Source organism: Epinephelus moara, chromosome 22 (genome assembly GCF_006386435.1).
Source record: "Epinephelus moara isolate mb chromosome 22, YSFRI_EMoa_1.0, whole genome shotgun sequence".
Classification (NCBI taxonomy): domain Eukaryota; kingdom Metazoa; phylum Chordata; class Actinopteri; order Perciformes; family Serranidae; genus Epinephelus; species Epinephelus moara.
Window position 1 is genome coordinate 22,548,386 of NC_065527.1, and position 17,204 is coordinate 22,565,589.

The 17,204-nt window shown below is 39.6% G+C and overlaps 2 protein-coding genes across 2 annotated transcripts; one reads left to right on the forward strand and one right to left on the reverse strand.

Annotated features, from left to right (window-relative positions):
* Positions 1-662: 662 nt before the first annotated feature.
* crabp2b (cellular retinoic acid binding protein 2, b) lies at positions 663-8,745 on the reverse strand. The gene is made up of 4 exons (XM_050034465.1): positions 8,355-8,745; positions 4,952-5,130; positions 4,521-4,637; positions 663-1,010 (listed from the first exon to the last, which is right to left on the reverse strand). The coding sequence occupies exons 1-4, from the start codon at positions 8,440-8,442 to the stop codon at positions 960-962; spliced, it is 435 nt and encodes a 144-aa protein (XP_049890422.1). The 5' UTR covers positions 8,443-8,745; the 3' UTR covers positions 663-959.
* Positions 8,746-13,374: 4,629 nt separating this feature from the next.
* On the forward strand, positions 13,375-15,701 carry mrps21 (mitochondrial ribosomal protein S21). Its single transcript, XM_050035054.1, has 2 exons — positions 13,375-13,528; positions 15,172-15,701. The coding sequence occupies exons 1-2, from the start codon at positions 13,392-13,394 to the stop codon at positions 15,350-15,352; spliced, it is 318 nt and encodes a 105-aa protein (XP_049891011.1). The 5' UTR covers positions 13,375-13,391; the 3' UTR covers positions 15,353-15,701.
* The last annotated feature ends 1,503 nt before the right edge of the window (positions 15,702-17,204 follow it).

The following is a 17,204-nucleotide window of genomic DNA, read 5'->3' on the forward strand; positions in this document are numbered from 1 at the left end:
GTTGGGTTTTAGCTGGGTAAAAGAAAAATATTTCAGGGACTGTGAATACAGTCAAATCTATCATTTTCACCTAACGATGCTCTCTTCACATTGCAGCCGTTTGCATCCATTATGTTAAAATGTGGGTTTTGAAAGGGAGCAGCTGGAAATCTCCTTGTGCAGTGTAAGACGAAGCCATTTAACACATTGTACCTGGGTGCAAAGCCAAAGCGAAAGGGGTGGGGGATTTTTTTATTGAGCTCATTCGGTAAGTAGGTACAGCTGGAGAGAGGAACATACAAAGTATAACCTCTCCTGATGTGATGAAATAACTTTCTCATGACCACCCTCTTTCTTTCCCTCTCTCATTTTCCTTTCCACTCCCTGTTTCCCTCTTGTCTTTGCCAAATGTCCCTCAAAGTGGAGTTTATAAAATCGGAATTGTCTTTGGGAGTTTTTTTTAAACTAATTGAGGACATATTGTAATGGGCTATAATGACTAAAGAGTACACAGAGGACAAATGGAAAGCTGGAGGGGGAAAAGGGTGTGGAATAATCAGGAGAATATGAACGGCAGACATTGATGTAAAATGATATGCGGACAGACGACAAGGGAATAGGAGGTGCAGGGAGGAGGCAATATAAAGAATTGAGTGTTTGACAAGGAACCATCAAACAGTAAATTCATATAAAATAGTTTATTAACATGTTGAAAAAGGGATTTAGACACAGCTTTTAGAAAAGGAATGTGTGACATTTCTATATGATACATAAAGAGCAAGTTCAGCTTTGGTGTTATAAAAGCAACTACGGTGCCAACATACATTATTGTGAACTGAAGCCTTTTCTACACAGTGCACTGTTAGAGATGTGACCAACATCTGACTGGCTGGGAGGAAGAAGAAAACAAGGAGAGTAAATGTAAACCATGCACGAGGCACAAAACAGGCGGATTATATGACAGTCTTGAAAATATTTCCTCATTCCCTCTCATAAACTCTGGTGCAGACAACATCCCCTGCAGTCATTGTCTGAAAGAAAACAGAAACAAAAGGATAAAGGTTTGACTTCTGGTAAAACTTTCTATCAGGGCACACATTATAAAGGGTAAATAGGTTTCTATTATGATAACAACAAACAGGAAAACCTTCCATTAACTATCTGCAACCCTGCATTATTCCAAGAAGGCTACCCCAACTGCTAGCCTTGTATTAGCATTTAAATAGGTTTTTCACTGCTGGAAAGATGGTTTTTTCATAAAACTAGCCTGTCTATGCGGTAGAAAGATGCAAATACCTTTTAGATTGGTGCTACATGACCAGAGAAAACAGAGGAAAAGGACTCAGGAGAGACTAGACCAGAGCACATGGACTAGAGGCAACAAACTTTATAAAAAGACTAACGTATCAATAGAGTGTGCCAGGGCTGACGTCAAAACCCGGAAGTTTAGCATCACGCTGGTTCCCGGAAGAGAAAGTGAATGTGATTTTTGCATTGCTTTTTGGATTATGTCAGAAAATAAGCTCTGTGGCTAACACAAGTTTATGATACTTACAGGTTTTGTTCAGCGAGATAATCTTCACATATGAACACCTTTCATACCGCATTTGAAGCTGAAATGCGATCGCCAGAAGTAAAAAGCTAACGTTAGGCTTTAACGGACTACATGACTACTCCACGGTCGCATGACTCTTGACGTCACCGCCACTAAGCTTTCAACTGATTTCGGCCGCTTTATTTTAAAAACATTGTATAATGGGGAAATCGGACTGTTTAAGCTAAATAAGAAGCTGTAATGGCGGACTGCCAGCACTCTCGCCTGTTCGGGGGTGATGACGTTTAATGTCCCCGACAGGGTTTGTAGTCGTATTGAGCAACTTGTTAGCAACCGCCTTTTTTACGACACGTAAAAGCTTCAAAATTCACAAGTAGGGTATTTACTGACGTGTTTTATGTCGTAGAACAAAACCTGAAACTCGCTTAAGCTTTTGTTAACCACAGACCTTATTTGAGGCATTTAACCAAAATCCCATTCAAAAAACGTATTGACTTTTAGACGAGAGAACCGGAAGTGCTAAAAGCGCTAACGGAGTTCCAGGTTTACTGGCACACTCTATGCCAGATGAATATACTGGCATACTCTGATAAAGAATCTCTGAAGTGCTTCTCGACAGTAAGTTAAAATATGTTTCTGAAAAAACTTAAGGCAAAAAATGGGAAACACAGTTACAGAGTCTTGGTTCATATTTTATTAGCACTGCCTAGCAGCAGTGTTTGATCTCAGAATTTTCAGCCTGTTTTTACAATACAGGAAACAGTATGGCACCTGCTTGCTGTTCCCAAATTCTCCCATTACAGCCAAACAGTGCACTAAAATACATTTCTAAAGACACTTTAGACAAGAAATCGGCAAAACAGTAACACAATCTTGTCTATATTTGATCAACACAGCTTAGCTTTACAGTTTGGTCTGAGTCTCAGTCTGTACTGTACTCTTTGTGTCCATGATGGCGGCCATAAAAAAACTTGGAAGTAGGCTACAATCTGTAGTTCCAGCAGCAGCCTGAGAGCCAGTGGAAATTTGAGCTGAGAGATGAGCAGCTACATCTGGGCACTGATAAGATGGGAGGAAGCTTACCATAGTTCATTTACCATTACAGTAGGCAATGCAGTAATGTAAAGGGATACTTTGCCAAATTTCAACCAGCTTTGCATCATAACAGTGTGGCTAGTATGTGTAAATGAAGTATAATAAACTTCCCTCCATCTTACCAGTGCCCAGATCTCCCTGCTCATCTCTCAGCTCAAATCAGCTGGATGGTGGATTTTTGCTGGCCATAGGGCTTTTGCTCAAACTACAGAATGTACTTCCGCATTTTTGTATGCCTGCAACCACAGACACAATCAAACTAGACAGTGCTGATCAACTATAAATCCAGACTCTGTTACTGTATTAGGCCCGTTTCCACTGAAGAAGTTCCTGGTACTACTTGGGGGGCAGGAACTACTACAGGAACATCCTCTCGCTCGGCCCTCTCAACCGTCGTGTCTCCACTGAGAGAGCGAAGTAGGACGAAGGTTCCTGTAAAGTTACCGTGCTCTGTATGTGAAGTAATCGTTGTGCGACCATTTTGACCGGGGCGACGTAGGGGCGTAGGGACGCCGTTAGCTGTTAGCGGTGTCTGTAATAACTCTGGTCACGGTCTGTGAAAACATTTTTTTTTCCAGCGGATGTCTTAGTTACAACATGATTGAGCTAACTGGAGTAGTTTCATGTCGTATCCAACAACGGGAGGCTTTTAACAGATGATGTCCTGATGTTAGCTTTGCTGCTGCTGTTAGCTGTCCCTGTCAGCTGATGCTTTCTAGACATCGTGATTTCCCAAAACTGAATAAATACCACACATAGCAACACAAAACTGCTTTGCTAGCTCAATCATGTTGTAACTAAGATATCCGCTGGAAAAAATATTTTTTTCACGGACCGTTTCTGGAGTTATTACAGACACCGCTAACAGCTAACGGTTAGCCCAGCTAATCTACGATAACCATGTTGTTATTTACAAGACGTCACATCCCGCCCTGAGTATATCCAATCAGCACCAAGTAATCCCCAAGCCCCAGCCAGGAGTTTCTCGGGGCCGTTCTGAGTACCTACTCCGAGGCAGGGACTTGTTTAGCCCCTGTAAAAGTTCCGGAACTCTGTCCTTCGGGGTGGTTCCTGCGGTGGAGACACGCACCAACGGCCCCGGCCCCGTAAAATTACCCCGAAGTTCCTGCGGTGGAAACGGGCCTATTGGCTATTTCTTGCCCTATAATGTTTTCAGAAAGATATTTTAGTGCACTGTTTGGCTGTAATATGAGAATTTGTGAGCAAGAAGTAGGCGGCATACTGTTTCCTGTAATGTAAAAACAGAGGCTGAAAAAACGAGATCCAACTATAAAAACGATGCACGATTCTGTTCCTGCGTTTCCTATTTTTCACCTCAAATGCTTTCAGAAACATATTTTAGCTTACTGTTTACCTGTCATTTGAGACCATTTGTTACCAGCCAGCCGCCATATTGTTGTCTGTGGAAAAACAACAAACCTTACATTACGTCACCCACCAGTGGGAGCGTTTATTGGTCCAGTGAGTCGCAATGCATTCTGGTAGTTGTAGGTTTTCAGCCTCTTGAGAAAAAGTGAATTCCACAGTCCTTTTCCTTTGTTTTCTCTGGTCATGTTGCACCAATTTCAAAAGTATGAGTGTCTTTCTACTGCATAGACAGCCCAGGTTTATGGAAGACCATCTCTCCAGCAGTGGTAGTTATTTCAGTAGCTTACAGCTCAGTCTCACAAAGCTGCTATGGCTGTAGTCTTATTTTACCTTTTTTACAACCTAAAATGTGTTCTTATTTATGGCTATGGCTATGATTTCTCAACCAACAAATAATTCTTTAAGGCTCTCAGATTCGACAGTCATCTTAGTTTAAGTGTCTTTTTAACTCTAATACACCGTATATAAAGTTGCGTGTTGGCTCTGCACACATCATACTTACCAGTATCAGTTCTCCATCGTTGGTCAGCTCTCGGGTCCACGCCGTTTTGGGCCCGTCGCCTTTCTGTAAAGTCTGTTCACAGCTGATCTTGCTGTCTGTTTCCCATTTAGGAAAACTCTGCAAGGATTCATAAGAAGAAGAAATATGAATCATCTTTGGACTCTACGAAGTTATAACAAAGTTTAGGCGTCGTCATAACTGGAGCTCAATGTGCCGATTGCTGCATGTCAGAACATTTTTATGACCTGTCCTTCACCACTCACTCAGCATGAAGGGAGTCAGAACACATCCATGAATAATCACTAGGACTGACTCTGAAATTATTTCCATATGTTTCTTCTGCACATTACTCTGGCTAGTTATGCTGTCCTTGGCAAAATGCTGGTATGCATGCATTGACATAATACAGGAATGTTATATGGGATGTGTACCGTGCAGGGACGTCCATCCACTGTGGTCTCATTGAAGGACTGACCCACGGTAAAGGAGACATTGGTGGTGCGGACACTGGTGGAGGTCTTGATGGACAGACTGTCGTCCTGCTGGGTGATTTCCACTGCAGGGCTGGAGGCTGCTGCCACTGCAATCTTCCTCAGGAACACATTCACACCTGTTCACACACAAAAAGGACTAATATCAAGCTGGCAGCTGTTCAGGAAGCAATTAGCTGTGTTGGTTTACGAGAGTGGAAAGTATAATCTTATATAAATCCAGAGCATATTATAAATTTTGACTCTGATTTCTGACCTTCCACACAGCCGTAGTTTGAGTTCATTCAGTACAAGATGAAAAACAATCTTTATGTAATCTGTCAAAGTTAATCTTTCATCACTTTTATTTTTTTGACAATATTACAGTATCACTGTGTGGTAAAGCAGCTGCGAGCAGGGAATGTTTGGAATTTTTTTCCTTGTTTGGCAGTCCTTAAAACTATGTCATCCGATATTTGAGAGTCAAGAGCTGAACAGCAGCTTTTATAACACAAGTAACAAATGAAATTCATATTTCTTACTATTTATCTTCTCACTGTGATTTCCAACAAGGGTTATGAATGCAAAGCTTGTTGGCACCCTAAAGTTTTCAGAACAATCTGTGCTGCTGCATTGCCACACAAGACTAACACGACTTTGATGAGAAGAAAAATGAGGTAATGAAATGTTCACTGTGATTAAAATCTTAGTTTCAAGTCTCTGCATGCTGACTTTTTTTTCTGTACTGAATGAACTAAAACCAAGGTGATGAATCTAAGAATTTACTGTGTGCCTCAGAAAACGGTTACCAGTAATTAAAAGCATACATGATTTGTACTTGATGGGTTACAACATGCAAAACCACTGGTATGGTCTTTTATACCACTAATTACTGTGACATTCTTAAAATTCTGTCATATCCACTCAACTCAAAACTCCACTGAAGCCGGTATGATGCTTATTAACCACCAGAGTTCGAGCCTCATTGTGAACAGATATGTGAATGACTGCAATCATTTCACAGCTTAAATAAAAAGGTTTTGGCTTGACTTTGCAACATAAAAAAATGGAAATGCAAATTTGTAGCTGTTTTGCATCTATTTGTAGTCAAGTAGCATCTATTTGTTTTGTCTCTGTGGGTTTTTTTGTGTCTCTTTATAGTCAAATGCACTTCTTTCGTAATTTATGTTTCATAGTAGTAGTTTTTTTTTCACTTTGTGATTGTTTTCATCTTTTTGGGGTCGTTTTGCTTGTCTTTGTCATTACTGTCTGGCAGTCATTGGTCTTTGTACATGTTTTCATCTCAATGTGGTCATTTTGTTTAAAAGTGATGCATTTTGCGGTCATTCTGTGTGTCTTTGTAGTTGTTTTGTAGTGGTTCCGTGTCTCATTGCTTTGAGTCTCTCTGTGGTTGTTTTGTGTCACTACACTGTAGCTTTCTGTCTCTTTGTGCTCATTTTGCATCTCTTTGTGGTTGTTTTGCATCCCTTTGTGAGCAATTTTGTGTCTTTTTTTCCTATCTCTTTTTATGGTTGTTTTCTGTCTCTTTGAGCTCATTTTGCACCTCTTGTGATTGTTTTGCATCCCTTTGTGGTTGTTTTGCATCCCTTTGTCGCTAATTGTGTCTCTTTGTTGTCTTTTTGTATCTCTCTGTGGTTATTTTCTGTCTCTTTGTGCCAGTTTTGTATCTATTCTTAGTCATTTTGCATCCCTGTGTGATTGTTTTGCATCCCTTTGTGGTTGTTTTGCATCCCTTTGTGGCTAGTTTTGTCTCTGTGGTCTTTTTGTATCTCTTTGTGGTTGTTTTCTGTATCTTTGTGCCAATTTTGTATTTCTTCTTAGTCATTTTGCATCACTTTGTGATTGTTTTTGTCTCTTTGTGGTTGTTGTCTGTCTCTTTGTGGTCATTTTGTGTCTCTTTGTAGTTGTTTTGTGTCTCTTTTTATAGCTGTTGTTTGGAAGCGTTGTTTTATATTTCTTTGCCGTAGCTTTGTATCCCTTTGTATCCCTATCTCTTTGTGGTTGATTGTTGTCTCTTTGTGGTTGCTTTATGTCTCTTTGAGTCACTTTGTTGTAGCTTTGAGTCTCTTTGTGGTTGCCTTTGTCTCTCGGTAATTGGTTTTTGTCTCTCTGCAGTAATTTTGTGTCTTTTTGTTTTAGCTTTGAGTCAATTTGTTGTAGTTATGAGTCTCTTTGTAGTTGTTTTGCATTTCTTTGAGGTCATTTGTTTCATTTTGTATCTCATTTGGTTGACTATCCAATAGTCACTTCACTCAGAGGCTCTGGCCCTGGGCCCCCCGACCCCTTGGGCCCGATAGGCACATACCATAATTCATTGATGCATTTATGCAGCAAGAGAAAATAGGATTAATGAGACCTGTAGGGAAAAAATGGCCTAGTTACTGATGTGCAGAGTACAATAGGTGAAACTCAGAACACGTAGCTTACATAAACATCTATGTGCTGCCTCAGTAGATACGTGAACTGATATTTTATAAATGTAAATAAAATGTAAAGTGCCTGTTAACTGTTAAGTTTTTGACATTATTCATTTGACCTGGAGTGTCTTCGAAAAGGCTACCCCACAAATCCGATTCAGTTCAGACCATATTTGCTCATGGAGCGGTTGGTACTAAAGCAGGCAATACACACACACACATACACAGCTCTAGATTGGGTCAGGGAGGCCCAGGGCAGTGAAGGAAAGTCAGTCTCAGATCCGGCTGGCTGCTGGGGCCCATGTCAAGGCTTAGTTCCGTTTACACTGGCTCTAATTACAACCGCATGAGGAGGACCCTGCTTCAGATGAGTCTAATCTAACATTCCTCCACAGGCTATTTGTCTTCAGATTTTTAATGGATGCCACTGGCTGGCCTTCACCTGACCTCTTTCTCTCTCATGCTCTCTTTTATAACTGGAGTCCATACAGTCTCATATAGCTTAACAAGACCAAATATTCCCAGGAACATGGGTTAGCAGGGCTGGAGCAAACCAATGTAACCACAGAGAGCCACTTCAAACCACTTTGGTTCTCCCAGTTGACCTCTAAGACAAGTGGATTTCCAGTAGATGATGCCACTGACAACATGATTGACAGCTCTTTGTGCAGGACATGCATCCCTTTCCCTTTCTTTATCTGATTTTGCAGCTTAACAAAGGAGCTCAATGGTTGATGAAAAACTAGATAACAATATGCTGATAAACTGGTATCAAAGTATAAATGGAAAAAATTGTGCATGCAAGCATTTTGATCTGAAGGTGGAACAAAACGGGATGCGACCCAGATAACAACTTATTATACATGCACATTAAATAGATAATTATTCTATGCGTGTGCATAAAAAAACTCAAATGCATTACTCACCCAGCGCTCTCAAAAGTTCCTCGAAATTTTCCGAAGACTTCATTTTCCATTTTCCAGAGAAGTCTGTGGTTTTCTTTTCCACTTCCATGATTTGTGCAGATTAGAAGCTGATTACTACTGCAGACTCTCCGGTTCGTTGTCTGTCTGTCTGTCTGTTCCCCTCCGTTAACCGGTCTGTGCAGCCGTCTCCGCTGCCTGCATCTGCGCCTCCATTGATTGGCTGACAGCGCGCCTGTATCTGATGCTGGTCCAGCCAATGCAGAGGCCGGTGACAGGGAGGGACTTTCCCCCCTGATTCTGCCTGCACCCTCCACCTCTGTCAGCATGGTGAAAGATTTGGATACGAGCTGGAAAATACACTTCCAGTAAGTCCTTTGATGTTGATGCAGCAGCAGGCTCGGATGTTAAGTGTTAATTGCTTGTTGGTTAGACCAAGAAGTCCAGAAAATAAGTGATAGATGGCTCAAATAAGCCAGTGAGCAATGACATGAGAAATGGATGCAACTTTTTATCCTGACCTGAAGCCATGTGTGAAGTTGTCCACAATCTGGAATGTGAGATCAGATATCAGGGTTACAGTGTTCAGCTCCACAGTGGGGGCTGTAAAGCTGGTAATGAAGGAGCAAAAAGATAAGACTTAGAGCTGAAAGCACCCACCCAGGAAAGTGTCATCAATATTTTTCACTCTACAATTAGAATCTAAGAGAGAGGTGACACATCAGTCCACAGTTTATTCATTATAATCAAATAGCACACAGGCTATCAGTTGTACCCAACACATCTCATCCAGTCTTTATCTGAATTGGACAGGGGTGGGTTACATGTCTTTAGGGCTACATGTTATTTCTGTAAACAAACAGAGACACAAGCCACTGTTTACCTCCTCGCTGAGGTTTACAGTGTCAGTGAGAATACATCCTGCTGCTAATGCTTGAAATCATTCAGTTCTGACACATCTGTCAGCACCAGTAATGTCATTGCAAATTCATCATTGTGAAGTGAAGTGCTTTATAGGCTAAGAAATGACCGACAACTTGTTTTATACTGTGTTACTGTAAAAAGTCACGCTGAATTAGGCTGAATTTAATCCAAATTGGATCAAAATGATTGACATTGTCTAGTAATTGGCTGATTCAGGACTGACCCTCCCTCTATTTTTCTCAAATTTAATTTACATTCAAGTCCATATTGGCCTGATTGGTATTTCCTGTTAGAGCATGGTGGTGCCAAAGCAGAGAGGACAGTCAGGGCATACGATTTATGATTAAAATGAGAAAATATAAATAAGAAGAATGAAAAGAAGAAAGGAAAAAGAAAAATTAGGTGTTGTATAACAAAAGAAATATTCTTGCCCTGCAGGGAGCTAAACATAAGGGTGATAAAGGCTGAAGATCTGACTGGAAGTAATTGTGACAGTGTGAAAGCACACTGGATAAAAGCACAACACACTCAATGGTAGAGGTTACAAAGAAATGAATAAGATAAATATGAGCTAGAAAAAAAGAGCATATATAAACATAAGTATTGTTAAAAATACTGATTTATTGATACTGATTCTGAATATCTGAAATAGTTTCAATACTCAATGCTCTCTCATTTATAATGTTTACTACAGTCATACAGACCAAGTAAAGTTGCTGTTGTCATGTCATCACTTTTTATATTCATCTCTTAATAAAAAAATAATAACTTGAATGTCCTCAATGTCAGTTAGAAATTTCAGTATCATGAGTGAATATATTTTCTGAAAAGGGAAAGTATGAAGAGTTACATAGTTTCACCATGAACAGAATGTTATGTTAGCCACATATTAGCATCAGGCTTACATGTTAATCTATAAACTGATATATCTCCAAATACAAACGACAGTCACAAAGTAGCTATAAAAGATTTAGTATGTACAGTTAATAGTACAACTACTGTAATCAGAGGGCGGGTAAAGACTGTCAATATTTGCTTGGTCATACTATCTGACAAAATGGTGGATGTAACACTGACTACATGCACAAATATCCAGTTTGCCCCTATTCCAAAAAGGCAACATTCCTGCTGAGCTGCTTACATAATAAAAAGTAATATTTCACTATATTCCTGTTCACATGCAGTCGTGCATACTCTGATTAACGTGCCGTAACATGTCGTTACAATGCCAAAATATGGGAAAGTGCAATGGCTGGAGTCACTTGTGCCATTTTGCGTCTTCTGGCAGACCTGTTGGACCGTGCAAACACAGCCTTCCTCTTGAAAAGGCCACTCTTGCCAAAACTGTTAATATTCAAGTCTTTCTCAAAATTTAAAAGTAGGTGTGTTTCTTCAGGAAGGCAATGCGGGCACGGGAAGGAAATATTAAAAAGCCTTTATTGTAGTGGCTAAATCATTAAAAGAGCCAACATGTTTTGACCACTGCCTTGCAGGGAGCAGGGAGCTAAAGCCTTGCTCTGCAGAGAGCTGAAGACCTTCGTCAGACGGACCTGCAGTGGTCAAAACATGTTGGCTCTTTTAATGATTTAGCCACTACAATAAAGGCTTTTTAATATTTCCTTCCTGTTTTTTTCTATATTTTGGTGCGTGTCTTCTTCAGACCAGAAATGTTGGCTTTTTTGGGGGGCATGCATCTCTAGCACAGCTTCGCAAACTGCTTCTGAGCTGTTCTGTGTACAACGCATCCATGACAATGCACAGAGCTGACCGTAAACAGGCAAAAGGTCATGTGTTGCAAACTGCGGTAAAAACCCTAAATGAGACGTACATCGTAAATGCTTCATTCAGAAAAAAGCCTAATCTGGAATATCCAAATGGTATATGCCGCTTACATGACCTGTACCAAATTCCAAATATGGTCACATTTGGAATTATATGGAATATTAGTGTGCATGTAAACTTGGTCAGTGTCAGGTAAACGTCAGATGCTATGGAGCTCTGCCAATAGGGGTTGCTATGGCAGACTCTTTTTTTGCAGTGTTTTAATTGAACACTCAGTTACCCAAAATGCAATGCTGCCTTGACTATAGCACACAGTTACAAGTACAGTAGGTTAGAATAATTCCCCTCATGCACTGTCTGGGAGATGTATGTGATAATAGCACCAAGCCTCTCGATGCTAAATTTCTTTTCTTTATGTTATTGACTCTCTTTCTGTTTTTTCTTTCTCCCACACATGCGCTTACACACTGCCAAGAATATTTCATCAGGTCTGGATCAGGAGGGATGTCTCTGGAAACATGATGCAGTGCATTCACCCAACAAAAGGAGTCATGATGTTATCAGGGCACGTTGTCTCAAGCATTCCTCCCTTTGGCACCATGCAGCTCCCCTATAGAGTTACACAGCAACATGGGGATTAACCTCATTGGGTGTTTTATACAGAGAAAGGAAATATAAAAGCACTTTCCTTTAGTCACTTTTATTTTTCTCTTTTGTGGAAATGTACTCAAATCGACCTGTCAAAGGGTTAGGGACGGTCACTCTTCAAATTCAAACGACTGAGAGGGCTTGCCAGAAGGGCAGAGTAGGCCGTGCTGCTTTTGTCAGATCCTCTGATAGTATACCAGAAAGTCCAAGAAAAGGGCACGGTTCAGTTGTTCAACCTGCGATCCCCGAATAAACTTGAAATATGGACAATTAGAATGTTGTTAGGTTTGAACTAAAATGTGTAATAAAGCTGTCAATAGCTTGCTTGCATCTGTCACAGGTAGGGCTAACCCTGAGAAAAAAAAATTGAAAGCTTGAACTTAGACATATGAAGTGTACAATGTTAAATTAAATAAAGCCATGCCTCAAACAAATGAATGAAGAGTGAATGTGTCACCACTTTTCAAATCATTTTCCCAGTTTTCCCTCATAATTGAAAGTAGTGAGTCTTCCATATCAAATACAGCCGTATAAAACCTGGACATTGTTCCCTATAAAAACACTTTTGAATGCAAGTTACACGTATCATCCAGGCCGGCATTCACCGCTGGCTGACCTCGGGCCGAGAACACACAGAGGACAACAGCAGCTCACAGATGAGAAGACGAAGAGGAGAATGGCCCTGATGAAAGGATAACACTGGACACTGCTGTCCCTGTTGCCATGACAACGTATGTAGTTTCATTAATCTGTGATTCCCCTGAAAGCAACCTCCCTCTATATATGAACTATGATAACTGCTGTTGAGTTCCCTGTGTTGTAGATGTCTTTCTGTTTACCCACATGCTCACACATTCATTTAGAAGAATCAGTTTTCTAAAAATGTAAAGTTATGTTTTCTGTCATGAATAAAGGTCTACTGATTTTGCAAAGATGGCTAAAATGCAGTGGTGGAAGAAGCATTCAGATCTTTTTCTCAAGTAGAAGTAGTAATGCAACAGTATAGAGATATTTTGTTACAAGTAAAAGCCCTTTATTCAAAATCTTTCTCAAGTAAAAGCATAAAATATTAGCATCAAAAATATACTCAAAGAACAAAAAACAAAAGTACTCATTATGCAGAATGTCCCGTTTCAGAATATTATAGGCTGCTGTATTGCTGAATTATAATTATTGATTAATTTATGTGAACATCACGTTGCAGCTGGTGAAGGTGGAGCTTTGTTTTACTATATATACTACTGGATAACTAATATATTTTTCAAGTTTTATCTTTATCCACATAATACATCATAAAATATTGATTAAATTTGCATTAATAATCTGAATCTGCAAAGTAACTAGTAACTAATGTTGTTAAATAAATGTAGTCAAGTAAAAGTACATTATTGGCTTCCAAAACATCGTGGGGTAGAAGTATAAGGTAGCAAAAATGGAAACACTTAAGGAAAGTACAAATACAGTAAGTACAGTACTAGTTACATGTTTTGCAGACATCATAAACATCAAACACTGCATCTCAAAGTAGTATTTAAAAAAACATTAATATTAAAACAAATATATCTGGCGGAATCTTTCCAGAAATAACAATATAGGGTAAACTCGAACAAATGGCAAAAGCCATTCACGGGAATGGTTAAAGCGTCACCTAGCGTTGATTTATGGCTTTTCTTGTGACCGGAACCAATGTTAGTTACATGTTTCCAGCCGGTTGACAATTCAGCAAGCACCGGTCTCATCATGTCGAGGCACCTTCGCTTCATTGCGCGGACGGTGATGGTCAAAAACGGCGACGTTGACGCGGCGTTCAAGAATTTAACCAGGTTAAACTCTCGTTTTTACGATTTAATATATTATATAAGTTGCTGTTATGAAGCGGGTGACAAGCTAACGTTAGCTAAGTTACCGTTAGCCTTCCGCTCAATGTCACAGAGCTGCGGCTGCGCAGTAGCATCACTGGTCATGAAAAGCTAATAGCAAAATGCTAACTGTATTGCTGAGAAGGATTTAGAAATGTCGTTAAATAGATAGCCTTACAGAGTTGGATAAACACATTGAAAAGGTTAAAAGTACCAAAGGTTTCACAACATTTGGTCCACTTGTAACTGTTGGCATTTGTTAGATATAAACTTAAGTGTCAATCAGCAGTTGGATGTATACAGAGCTCCTTTGAGGACAAATAACGTGCCCCTAAATTGCGTATTGAAAAATTCAAACTATTAATAAATCAAGGGGAACATTCATCATAACATGGATCAAACACAGAGGAACTCAATAACAACAGTCTCTTACTGAAACTGGGGTTAAAAGGACACTATTTACCTTGTTGCCTGTGTACGGAACCACAAACTGTTCAGTTACGTCACCATTCACTTTCATAATAATTTTCACTAGATATAATTACAGACATTTTATTTCAAATTACTCTTTTTCAATAGTCTGTATTTAATTCATCTTGGCATTAAAACTGAAAAGAAAAAAGATCAAATAACATCTGATACTTACTTTTCTTTATTTATTTTATGTTGAACACTGTCAAGCTTTATGAAAGTGACCACCACTGTAGCAGGGTCATTTGTTTCGTGAATTATTTCAGACCTGAAGTCCCTTTAGGATTAAAGGGGAACTACGCCCACTTCAAAATTGATACATTATTCCTGTGATCTAAGACAGTCCAAAAATGCATGTACAAAACATGAAAAAAAACTCTTTCCCAAATCTAGGAGGGTGGTCTGAGCACATGGGTATATTTTCTGTGTCAGAACTGAGAACACCACAATATAATAAAGCTTTTGTGGGTATAAAAAAGAAAACAAACATTATGTGGGTCCACAAAATCAGGTCACTCACGGTCTATGGAGTAGCTTCAGACTGTGACATCACAAGTTTGAGACTTACTTCTCTGGTTTATGGCTTTGAGAGAGTAGCTGATGTTCACAAATATTGGTGGACTTTGCTAGGCCATGGAAACAACATATTGGAATTCTTAATGTAGGTTGTGTTCCTCTTTAAATTGATATTGTGACTTAATGATAATTATTTTCTCTGCTTAGTTATTTTGTTTTACTTGTCTATTAGTCAGAACACATCTCAAACAAGGTGTTAATAGATTTGAAAAATACATTTTCTGTGCAGAACCAGGAATTTAAAAAATGAATGTGCGAACACTGCAAACTAAGACATTTTTGTGACCCACTGTACTATTATTATTATTATTATTATTATTATTATGATAATAAGAAACAAAAACTAAAAATATCCATAAATCCAGACTAAAAGGGTCTAAACTGTACAATAATCTAATTGTGTGTTTGGTTGTCTTGAGGGTTAACAGTTAGGAAATGCACTTATTATATTAACACCTGTGTTCTGTCAGTTTCACTTCTATTGCGATATCCTATTTCTGTAGTGTCTTGAATGCAACCCCATGTGTCAGCTTTTCACACATTTTCTCTACATACTCCAGGTATCTGTCTCAGGATGGGATTATTGACACAGTGAAGCGCAAGCGCTACTTCGAGAAGCCCTGCCGAGAGCGACAGCGGAAGAACTTTGAGAACTGCAGGCGGATCTACCACATGGAAATGGCCAGAAAGATTGCTTTCATCTCCAGGACAAACAGAGAGGATCCGTGGCTCGGCTGCTAGTGAAGTGGAGCGTGGTGAAAGGGGACGTTATCAATGTTCGCTGAGACGGGGCCAGTGAAGTACAGGAAGCAATCAAGATCAACACAGTGTCACTGTCACGTCTAAATGGTGTTTGGAAATACCAAGAAAAATGGCTTTCATCATTCAACAGTAAAAGGATCAAGAGGTTTTGGGTGTGCATTGAGCGTCAAGTCGTCTTTGGACATTTTATTTTCTCCACAACATTAGGCATGAAAAGTGCAGTGCTTGCAGGTTAATGAATACTTGTTTGATGACATTTTGTGTTTTGAACCTTGCCACACTATCTTGCCAATGAAAAAGCAAATAAATGTGTGACTATTTCTGAAAATCTTAAGTTGCTGGACAAGTTTTGATCACACTTAAACATCTATTTAAAAGTCCATTGTGTAAGATTTAGGGGGATATATTGGCAGAAATGGAATATTATAAATATGTTTTCTTTAGTGTATAACCAACCGTTGTGTTATTGTTACCTTGGAATGAGCTGCTTTATTCACTGTTTTTACTGGTTTAAATTAGCGGGTATGTTTGTTTCGGAGAGGAGGAGACGTCTGGGGATGATTCAGCTCCTGGTAAAAAAAAAAACCTTATCAATGAAAACTGTAGGAATTCTATTTGTGGGAAGTTGCAGCAGGTTGCAATCTGCAATCCTCACGGCTAGATGCCACTAAATCCCTTAAATCTTGCACACTGTACCTTTTAAACAACAAAGACAAACTGCTCTCTAGCGTATCATATGGCATAAAGTGATATTTTGCACATAAAAGCTTTGGAAGTAGTTCGAAGTGACCTTATTGCTTGAGAAAACTCAACGCGGGCTGTTTTGTGAGAATGGGCTCTCAGCTCAGTAGCATCCAGTTGTTAATCAGTTCAAGGTCACTACTGCACAGTGTGACGTTAATGTCCACCGATGATGTCGGCCACCTCCCGCAAACCCCCATCAGCGAGACACACTGGCCACGCGTGTCTGTCAGGCCTCGAGCTTTCACCACAGGGGACTTTAATGTTTGCACTTGCTCTTGCTCCCCTCACGCAGGCAGAGTTAAACATTTGCAGCAGGCTCACTTGTCTTAGAGGTTACTAGGTCATGTTGATATCCTGTCCTGTGGCTTTAGTCAATGGGTGGCACTGTAAGGAACAGAGAGCAGTATGATAGATGACCTATATATTTACACTGAAAGAAACTGACTGTATTACAGGGTCATTTTATCTGCTTTTAAAAGGACCTTTTCTTTCTTATCTTAAGTGGTTAAAAACTTAAATGCATGTTTCCAGAAAAGGCGTTCTTGTTATTGTGGATTTTCCTTTCACCTTCCCTGTATTGTGGTGGCACAAACAAGTGTATCTCAATGGCTACGTATGTGAAAAACGTTTCTTGGCACTGTAGTTCATGCCCTCTGCACGATCTATGCAGCATACTTGGGTTGTGCAGTCAGTGTCAGTGTTAAGTAATATGATTGCAAAATGTGGTAATGTTTTTGTTGGCTCCTTCCCAACATGGACATGCAAACACAACGCCGCTTCCTTTATCACAGACAAATAAAGACCATATGTCAGTGCTTTAAATATCCATTTATTGGGCCACCTGTCATCCCAAAAACCTGCACACACCTGGTTAGAACCATGGACAGCAGTTCTCTGTCCTCGAACAAAGTCCTTATACATATCCAACAGCTTTTACTCATGCAGTGGTATAACATATTGGCTGCTGCTCATGCTTAATTGTAATATAATTTAGATGACACAAACAGCTAATAACTATGAAACTCAGAAAAAAAGACTAGCTAAAATAATAGGGCAGTAAGGAATAGATTACAGCTTGACATTTGAA